The 10827-nt window shown below is 41.7% G+C and overlaps 1 protein-coding gene across 1 annotated transcript; it reads right to left on the bottom strand.

Annotated features, from left to right (window-relative positions):
* Positions 1-873: 873 nt before the first annotated feature.
* LOC137431844 (protein FAM200C-like) lies at positions 874-2649 on the bottom strand. The gene has a single exon (XM_078782765.1). The coding sequence runs from the start codon at positions 2647-2649 to the stop codon at positions 874-876; it is 1776 nt and encodes a 591-aa protein (XP_078638891.1).
* Between the last annotated feature and the right edge of the window lie 8178 nt (positions 2650-10827).

The raw sequence follows: 10827 nt of genomic DNA, 5'->3' as shown, positions 1-10827 counted from the left end.
TGGCAATCTGGGAAACTCCTTACCCCTGAATGACAACTTAGCGCAATCGTGTGAGGAATTCATTTGTAACTTATATACTGGAATGAAGGTTGATGATGTGCGGTACTGGTTGTTCTGCCAGAAGCAGAAAAAGAATGAAGGGCTTCCTCCAACTAATGACAGCCTTATTCAACACCTTAAACGAGCAAACTTTCAAGCATATGTCTGGAAGAAGTCTCTTGATGCCATGCAACATTTACCACCCCCAGAAGAGCATGGTTGGGAAGAACAGAATGACTCTCTGCAAGCAGTCCGAATGCCTAAGGATCCTGCACCAAGTGGACTGTTAGAATTAACACGCTGTGGATGCTAGACATGTAGTAGAGCAGACTGTTTGTGTAAAGCAGGGGTTCTTAACCTTTCTAGTGTCGCGCCCCCTTTAGCAATTGTTGCTCGTCTCCACGCCCCCCTCCACCTACATCTGACGAAGCCGCTCGTTGGGGAGAGCGCGAGAGGGGTTTCACCTCTCGTTGGGGGGGGGGGGGGGGGTCTGGGGGGTCCCCCCCCCAGTAAATGTTTGAATTCTAGGTGCTCTGTGGTGCATTCTGAGGGGGTTGTTCATTGATATTGAAGCCAGCCAGGGCTGGGCCCTGGCTTATTTAAAACACTGGATCTGGTACCCCTGAACAGATAATGTTCTTTCAAAATAACAAAGGAGAGATTACAAACCTCGTTTTATTGCATCAAACCGCAAACAAGCTCAAGGCACGGATCGATGAAAGGAAAGGGTAACTACACAAAACACGTTTGTTGAAATGTCACGTCAAAGGACGCAAAATCAATGAAACAACAATTTAGTCACTAAAGAAGCAATGCCAAAAATCTCACTAAATTTTAGTGAGATGGTTGGCACTGCTTCTTAGCTATCAGATCCGGAATTCGTGGTCGCGTGCCAGAGAGAGCACAGCGCAGATCTCCTTCAACGTTCAGCTTGCTTCTGTATTTGGTCTTGACAGCGACCAGCGCGGAGAATGCAGCCTCGCAGAGATACGTGGATCCGAACATCGTCAGAATCCGAACAGCTTGAAGCGAGATCAGAGGATAAACAGGAAGATACTTGACCCAGAATGTCTCCAGGTCCAGAATTTCAAAGTCATCCTCAGCCGAGGAGTTGAACTTCAGCTCCAGAAACTCCTCCTGGACCTCGTCCGAAACATCAGCTACGTCGCATTGGAATGGGTTTCTGATGAATTTCCAGGTCTTTCGCTTTTCGTCCAAGTCAGGAAAGTAGCGGATGAAAGCCGCTTTGAGTTCAGTCAGATGATCGATGATTTGGTTCTTTAACTTTGAATCGAGAAGGCCGTCCGGAACGGCAGAGTCCAAGTTTGGGAAACAAGCTATGTTTCCGGCCTCCATTCGGCATTTCCAGAGGTCGAGTTTAGCCATGAAGGCTCGAATGGCGTCGTATTGCGTGATAATGTTTATGTGCTTCCCTTGCAGTTTTTGGTTGATACCGTTGAGTGCTTCGAAGACGTCTACGAGGTAAGCTAGAGACAGTTGACATTCTCGGGACTGGAACATTTTGTAGAGATCCGCCTTCCGCTGCACGTCTAGGAATGTTGCGACTTCTTCCCTCAGCTCGTAGACTCGCCCCAACATGTTTCCCTTCGAAAGCCAACGCACGTTTGTGTGGAAAAGCAAGGCTTGATGATCGCAGTCCAAGTCCTTGCACAGCTGTTTGAACAGGCGACTGTTTAAGGCTCCACCTTTGATAACGTTGACTACCTTGATAGCCAGGTTCAGGAAATCCCTCATTTCAGCGGGCAGGGTCTTAGATGCTAAGGACTCACGATGGATAACGCAGTGTGTACCAATAGCAGAGGGACTCTTTTGTTTAACCTTCGTAACGAAACCCGAACGCGAGCCAAGCATGGCCGGAGCTCCGTCTGTGCAAACACCTACCAACGCGTCCCATGAAAGTCGATTTTCTTCGAAGAACTTCGATACCACTTCAAAGACATCCGCTGCTGTCGTGTAAGTTTCCAGGGGATGACAAAATAGCATTTCCTCCTTCACGCTGTCGCCTAATATGAAACGAGCATACATGAGCAGCTGAGAACACTGAGCCACGTCTGTCGTTTCGTCGCATTGGATGGCAAAGACAGGCGAGGCCCTTATCTGGTCAGTCACTTGTTCTTTGATGTCCTGAGACATTTCATCGATCCGTCCCTTGATGGTATCGTTCGACAGGGAGATAGCCGAAAGTTTGTTTGCACTATCCTTCCCCAGGATGAGCTCTGCCGCTCGCAGTAGACTCGGTTTAATGAGAGTCTCTCCGATTGTATGGCTCTTCTTGTTCTTTGCTACGAGCAGGGCAATCTCGTAGGACGCCTCAACGATCTTTGACGTCTGTTGCCGAAATGTCCCACTGCTGTCCAACTTAGCTCGCTTCAAGGCTTCCCTTTTCGCCACAAAGAATGCCTGTGATTTGTCTGCTAGTTCAGGATGGGTTGTCCTCAAGTGGCGTTCCAAACGTGTTGGCCGCATGGCATCATTGCTCAGAGTCTTGTAACATATAACGCACTGAGGAACCTCTGCGTCACCCTTTTGAAGTGCCACAAATCCGAACTTGATGTACTCGTCTTGGTATTTCCTCTTTTTCGCACTCATTGCCATTGACTTCGATTCCAGTTAATAATCTGTCGGAAGAAAAAAAGAAGTGTTAGTTGAGACTGAAACAAACTAGGAATTATATAAGGCGCTATCTTTTCGGTTAATTAATTTTTTTCAGTAGGGGGATTATAATTTCCGTTTGGGGTTATTTAGACGTTTATACTGCCGTCCCGCGCCCCTTCTGAAAATTGCTCACGCCCCCCTTGGGGGGCGCGCCCCACAGGTTAAGAACCGCTGTTCCGTTGTTAAGAACCGCCGCTGTTACAGCACAGCCCAAATCGTTGACTTTACACTGTAAAGTCAACGATTTGGGTTGTGCTGAATCTTGTAAATGTATGGGACATGAGGAATGTTGCAATCCCTTTTCATCCTTCTATTTTTAAGCACAACTTTTCTTATGGGGTTTATTATGTGTTATACACCTGCACGACAGATACATGTAAACTAGAGAAATGAATATCTTGTTACTATACATTGTGTATTCATGAATTATCTACATTATTATTGTTGTTTTAAAACAAGATATGACCAAAGAAATGTATGGTCAGAACTTGTGTTTCACCAGCCTGGATGGGGTACCGTCTTCAATTAAGGAATACTTTGAGCTGCTTTTCTTGTGAGTGCTAAAAGCTTCCTCATTTCCAGTGTACCATAGCAATACAAGCATGAGCAAAGTCATATTTAGGTAACATTTTATAAAGAAGCTTGTTGGTGAATGATTTCTTTCATCTGCACTATAAATATTCAGATCATGGCACTTGACTAATTATTCATGCATATATGTTTGCATACTTCGTAAGACTTTTGTAACTTGCTCATTTCATAGTATACTTATGTTTGGGTCATACTGAAGCCAACATTTTCACAAGGAGAGGTGCTTACGTTTGTTTTTGAAATTGGGAATATTAAAGCAATAATAAAGCAATAATAGTATTAAGTTTTGAATTTTATATAAAAAATGATACCAAAAAGGAGCATTATTTGTCACTCCCTCCCCCCTATTTTGGTTAATACCTCCTCCAAAACATATTGTGTTGCTATACAGTTGCATTAGACTGTTAGAGCATTCCATTAGGCACATATTGATACCAAAATGACGTCATTGTGATTTAAAAAAGTTAAGAAACAGTAAATTATGTTTCCCCTACCCCTTAATATTATTGCTTTTCACGGCGTTTACATGTCGGTTAATAAAATGACCTGTAGAAAAAAGTGCGACCACAATTTGAGACTACTACCTACCTAGCAGTGATCTAGAGGGTCCATACTAACTACCTATGATGTCAAACCTTTTATGTAGTGGGTGTTGAACAAACTCCTTAATCTAGGCCCCTATGAGATTTAGCTCCCAGTCTATAAGTCCTGTTCATTCCATCCAAAACGAGAACGGTTCATTCCATCCAGACTCTAACTGTAAATGTAATAAAGCAATGGCGGTCGTGTAATGGCGGTCGCATAATGGCCACAGACTCTGACCGTAAATGTAATAAAGCAATGGCGGTCGTGTAATGGCGGTCGCATAATGGCCACAGACTGACCGTAAATATAATAAAGCAATGGCGGTCGTGTAATGGCGGTCGCATAATGGCCACAGACTGACTGTAAATGTAATAAAGCAATGGCGGTTGTGTAATGGCGGTCGCATCATGGCCACAGACTCTGACCGTAAATGTAATAAAGCAATGGCGGTCGTGTAATGGCGGTCGCATAATGGCCACAGACTGACCGTAAATGTAATAAAGCAATGGTGGTCGTGTAATGGCGGTCGCATAATGGCCACAGACCCTGACCGTAAATGTAATAAAGCAATGGCGGTCGCCTAATGGTGGTTGCGTAATGGCTACAAACTGACCGTAAATTTAATAAAGCAATGGCGGTCGTGTAATGGTGGTTACTTAATGGCTACAGACTTTGAACGTAAATGTAATAAAGCAATGCCGGTTGCGTAATGGTGGTTGTGTAATGGCCACAGACTCTGACTGTAAATGTAATAAAGCAATGGTGGTCGCCTAATGGTGGTTGCGTAATGGCTACAGACTCTGCAAATGAAATAAAGCAATGGCGGTCGTGTAATGGCGGTCACGTAATGGCGACAGACTCTGACTGTAAATGTAATGAAGCAATGGCGGTCGTGTAATGGTGGTTGCGTAATGGCTACAGACTCTGATCGTAAATGTAATAAAGCAATGGCAGTCGCGTAATGGCTACAGACTCTGACCGTAAATGTAATAAAGCAATGGCGGTCGTGTAATGGCGGTCGCATAATGGCCACAGACTCTGACCGTAAATGTAATAAAGCAATGGCGGTCGCGTAATGGTGGTTGCGTAATGGCTATAAACTGACCGTAAATGTAATAAAGCAATGGCGGTCGCGTAATGGTGGTTGCGGAATGGCTACAAACTGACTGTAAATGTAATAAAGCAATGGCGGTCGCCTAATGGTGGTTGCGTAATGGCTACAGACTCTGACTGTAAATGTAATAAAGCAATGGCGGTCGCGTGGTGGCTTTATGATAGTTAAGAGGATCCCACATTGTTATTCATTCTCTTTCACTTGTTAGATCCATGTGTAACATGTGCAGGTGTTTCACTTCTCTTTGAAATTTGTTGCAGCCAAACATTAGGAAAGTATTGTGGACCAGCAAAAAAAATAATCTTAATTTTAGGATAAAAAGGCCTTAATTGTGTCGCAGAATGCGTCATGGTAGATTCTCTGGATTGGCCAAATATTGACATTGCATTACTGCTTTATTTCTTTAATTTCGGTTTTCTGCAACCTTGTGGGACAAACATTCAGTTTATGCTTTGGCCTATATAGGCCAACACAGCAGTAACGCTTCCATGAATATCAGTGGTTGGTGGATGGCACAGGGCATTTCACTCCCTCTGTAAGAGTAGATCCACCAACTCGAGTGAATAGGAAGCATGCTGGTAGCAATCAGCAGGGTGCTCTGTGAGCAGGAGAAATGGCAGGCACCCATGAGAAGTGATGTTCTTGTGTTTGATGTGAAAGAAAATGTCACCTACAGATCATCGTCTCACCGCTTTCAACTGGCGGCAAATGGTGCTGCTGCTTTGGGTAGGAAGTCAGGCGACAGAGTCAATTTGCCACCTTTGCATTGGTCTTACACCATCGATCAGCACCCTATTTGAGGAGATAACCATGCAGTCAAGTAAAGGTGTTGTAAATTGGTTCTTTTTCCCTACAGTCAGCTTTTAACGGTCCTTACTTTAGATCAGACACTTCAGATAGTTCTTGCAACCATAATTGGAAATTGGACTTAGCTTTATTTTACACTCCACTTCCACTGAAAGAGCTCCAACCTTTCCTGGCCACTTGGATTGCTGCTCTGGAATGCCAACTAAAGAAAGTCTGAGCTTTAATGCATTCACGGAGGTAGCAATAAATGCTGCTTTGTGCTTTTGCGACATGTGCTGTTAGCTTGAAAAGGCCTCATCCTCGTGAAGGAATGTGTTTGGCCATAGTCCACAAATGTCCTTGCAATCCACACAAAAGTACACCTGATGTTACTAACGTCTGATGTACATGCAAGCTCCTCCAAGAGCCTTAGTCGCTGTTATTACCACATGCACATGAAGCAAAAAGTGGGGTCAAGCAACGGGTCAATGCCCGTCTGCCTGTCTTATCGGTTTATTATCGTCAGTTTTTGATCGAGGAACGAACTATTTAAATTGAATGTTATATTTCGAACACAAATCAGAACATGAATCGGAAAACAAATCTTCCGTTTAACTGTATTTTGGCTCAGAATTCCTCCTGCTCATGTGCAGAGAGGAGTGAGATTTTTTTTTTACTCTGTCTGCCTGTCTGGTTGTTAGTTTTTTTTTTGTTTTGTTTTTTTGTATGCAAGATCGAGGCTCATGTAAGAGCTAGCATTAATCACAAAAAGACAAACTGACACATAAAACATAAGATAAAGGGAGCTGGAGACAAGATGGAGAGAGAGAGGGAAACACACAAGTACAACATTTAAGAGCAGGGACATCGGGAGATCTGTGGGAGGGAGGGGGCTTGGGGGGAGGAGGCGTGGGAAGGGGGGGGGGAGAGGTACAAAGCACATGGACACTGCTAGCACTTCCAGGAAAGAAGTCGGAATTTCAAAAAAGTGGATCTGGGGTGAAATTAGCGGGGGTAGAAAAGATCAAGGTTTTGGATGGGGGAAGATAAGAGATGGTGGTGACCAGCTGTTTTAAAGACCTGGAGGGAGGAGTGGGATTGAAGAGCGTGAGGGAGTTTGTTCCAGAGGCGGGAGAAAAGAGGAATGAAAGAGTGAAGGTGAGCAGAGAGTCTTGATTTTGGCAGTTTAACCATAAGAGGGTTGCTGGCATATCTTGTGCGACCTGTCGGAATATTTGGGGGACAGAGCCCAGACAGAAAATAATAATAAATAATTCGTTAAAGAAAATTGAAAATCATTCCAAACAGGAAACTTACTGTTTTAAGGACGTGATAAAGGACAGAAACAACATGCACGAATAAGTAAAATGATGTGTTGAACTAGAACGACACTTGTCGACGTCGCGACATCAAACAACATGCCTCCGTCCACATTATTGCATTATACATACTTGCAGCAAGTTTGATTTAAATCTCTTCAGCTGTTCTCAAGTACCATATCACTCTCTTCAATCCCACTCAAGTACCATATCACTCCCTCACTCTCTTCAATCCCACTCCACCCTCCAGGTCTTTAAAACAGCTGTTCACCACCATCTCTTATCTTCCCCCATCCAAAACCTTGATGTTTTCTACCCCCGTTAATTTCACCCTAAATCCACTTTTTTGAAATACCAACTTCTGTCCTGGAAGTCCTTGGTGTCCTTGTGTTTTATACTTCTCCCACTCCCCCCCCCCCCCTTCCCACGCCTCCTCCCCCCAAGCCCTCTCCCTCCCACACATCTCCCTGCTCTCAAATGTTGTGTTTGTGTGCTTCCCCTTCTCTCCCCATCTTGTCTTCCGCTCCCTGTTTTTATATATTTTGTTTGTCTGGTTGATTTGTTTGTGAAATAAATGTTAGCTCTTTCACGAGCCTCGATTCAGTATACAAAAGTACCATATCACATTTTTCCATGACCTCTGATCTCTTGACCTCATAATGTAATCCATTTATCTTTTCATAATTGTACATACTTGTACCAAGTTTGACTTGGTTCCCTTCAGCTGTTATTAAGTTATTGCCGTAACAAAAAACATGTTACAGAAACTGACCTTTTATTGATGCAGAAATATAATCAGTTCATCTTTGCGTCATGATATATACTTTGCCAAGTTTGGTCAAAATCCCATCACTGGTTCACAAGTTAGCTTAGTATCAGAATTTTTACATAACAGGCCCTCTGACCTTTGACCTCTTGACCCCATAATCTAATCAGTTCATGTTTGTGTTATACATACTTGTACCAAGGTTGACTTAGTTCCCGACAGCCATTCTTAAGTTATCGCGGTTATGAAAACCTATTACAGACTCTGACCTTTGATATCTTGACCCCAAAATCTAATCAGTTCAGTTCATCTTTCCAACATTCTACATACCTGTACCATGCTTGAGTTAGATGCCTTCAGCCATTCTTAAGTTATTGCTGCAACAAAATAATTGCAACTTAACATGACCCCTGACCTTTGACATCTTGACCCTAAAATATAATTAGTTCAGTTCATCTTTCCATCATTATACATACCTGTACCATGTTTGAGTTAGATGCCTTCAGCCATTCTTAAGTTATCGCTGTAACAAAATAATTGTAACTAACATGACCCCTGACATTTTACATCTTGACCCCAAAATCTAATCAGTTCATCTTTCCATCATAACATATACTTATACCAAGTTTGGTAAAAAAAAATCCCCTCACTGGTTCACAAGTTAGCTTAGTAACAGAATTTTTATCTAACAGGGCTTCTGGCATTTGACCTTTGACCTCTTGACCCCATAATTTAATCAGTTAATCTTCGCATCATACATACTTGTACCAAGTTTTACTTAGATCGCTTCAGCCGTTCTCAAGTTATCGCTGTAACGAAATAATTGTAACTCAACATTGAGTTTCAACATTATAACAGTATGACTAACTTAACTTATCATAATAACAGAGAAAACTTTATGCCTTTCTGTATCATATAAACCAAAGGGTATCGTTGTATCATTTGTGGTTCTAAATAAGTTAACAGCCAAAGTTGTCCGGGTCTTTTTGGAACACCCTGTATAGCAGAACAAATTACTGTATGATGTATGAAAGTATGTCATGTTAATGCAACAACACAACAACGAGGTGTTAAACTTAGTCCACAAATTATTTACTTTGCTGGAGTTCTCCCCCACCCCTCTCCCTCCATCGACGATTAATTTTGTTCGTGTTTTCACACCTTTGAATCCAGTCCTCCGTGTGAGTGGTAAATCTGCTTCTTATGCAAATGATATATACAAGTGGTACCTGGAAAATACTGCACATTTATCTTACCTGGCATTTCCTCTCTCTGACTTTTCTTATATTTATTACTTGCAAAATCGAAGATTTTTCAAGTATATTGGTTCGGTTGCGTTTGTTAGTCTGTCTGTCTGTCCGTCTGTTTGTTTGTCACCGGCCTAAAGGTCACAATTCTAAACCGATCGTCAAGAAAATTCACCAATATGTAAAGATCGTCCCAATTGAGAGGCCTATTGATTTTGAGGTCAAAGGTCACCTGGAGGTCAAATTCTAAAATCGCCATTTTCAATCCGATTGACTTGAAAATTGAATAGCATTTGTATATCGAGTCACTAAATTGGGAAATTAACTATTTTTGAGGTCAAAAGGTCAAACATCAACTCAAGGTCAAATTTTCAAAATCTCAATTTTCATCTGAAAAGCAGTAAATTTTCAACCGATTGACTTGAAAATTGAACAGCATTTGCATATCGAGTCACTAAATTGGGAAACGTACAATTTTGAGGTCAAAAGGTCAAAGTTTAATTCAAGGTCAAACTTCCAAAATCATCACTTCTCATCTGAAAAACCATCAATTTTCATCCGATTGACTTGAAAATTGAATAGCATTTGTATATTGCCTCACTGAATTGGGAAACCAACTATTTTGAGGTCAAAAGGTCAAGTCAAGGTCAAATTTTCAAAATCATCAATTTTCATCTAAAAAGCCATCAATTTTCACCCAATTGACTTCAAAATTGAACAGCATTTGCATATAATGTCACTAAATTGGGAAACATTATTTTTGAGGTCAAAAGGTCAATTCGAGGTCAAACTTCCAAAATCATCACTTTTCATCTGAAAACCCATCAATTTTCATGCGATTGACTTGAAAATAGAACAGCATTTGCGTATTGCCTCATTGAATTGGGAAACGTACTATTTTTGAGGTCAAAATGTCAAAGATCAACTCAAGGTCAAACTTCTAAAATCATCATTTTTCATCCGAAAAAACATCAGTTTTCATCCTGTTGACCCGAGCTTTGATCAAGATCGTAAATTTTAATCTTCATGAAATTGGCAATTTGCTGTATCAATGGAAAACTTTTGAGGGGGGTGGGGGGTGGGGGGGGGGGGGTGGGAGTGGATTTTGCAAGTATCGTGCTCCGCATGACATCTTCCTGTTTGTCTGTTTGTTTGTCACCGGCCTTCAGGTCACAATTCTAAACTGATCGTCACAAAACTTCACCAATATGTAAAGGTCGTCCCAATTGGGAAGCCTATTGATTTTGAGGTCAAAGGTCATCTGGAGGTCACATTTCTAAAATCGCCATTTTTAATCTGATTGACTTGAAAATTGAACAGCATTTGTATATTGAATCAATACATTGGAAAACAAACTTTTTTTTTAGGTCAAAAGGTCAAACATCAACCCAAGGTCAAATTTCCAAAATCATAAATTTCCTTCTGAAAAACCATAAATTTCCATCCGATTGAAAATTGAACAGCATTTGCACATTGAGTCAATAAATTGGGAACTATTTTTGAGGTCAAGAGGTGTTACTGTTGAAGACAAGTAGTAATTACGACACTGACCAAGCTGTGGTTACACATTTTGTTAAATCTGCACAGCAATAGTGCATTACCATTACAGGATCATGGTTCATGTCATGTCCTGTGGATGAATTCTTGTTTTGACTATTTTTGGAGAGTTGTTTTTCATATCAGAACTTTTTTTTTTTTTTTTTT

The sequence above is a fragment of the Myxine glutinosa genome, chromosome 7, assembly GCF_964187855.1.
Source record: "Myxine glutinosa chromosome 7, kmMyxGlut1.1, whole genome shotgun sequence".
In the NCBI taxonomy this organism is placed as follows: Eukaryota; Metazoa; Chordata; class Myxini; order Myxiniformes; family Myxinidae; genus Myxine; species Myxine glutinosa.
This window is presented reverse-complemented; position numbering and strand designations above follow the sequence as displayed.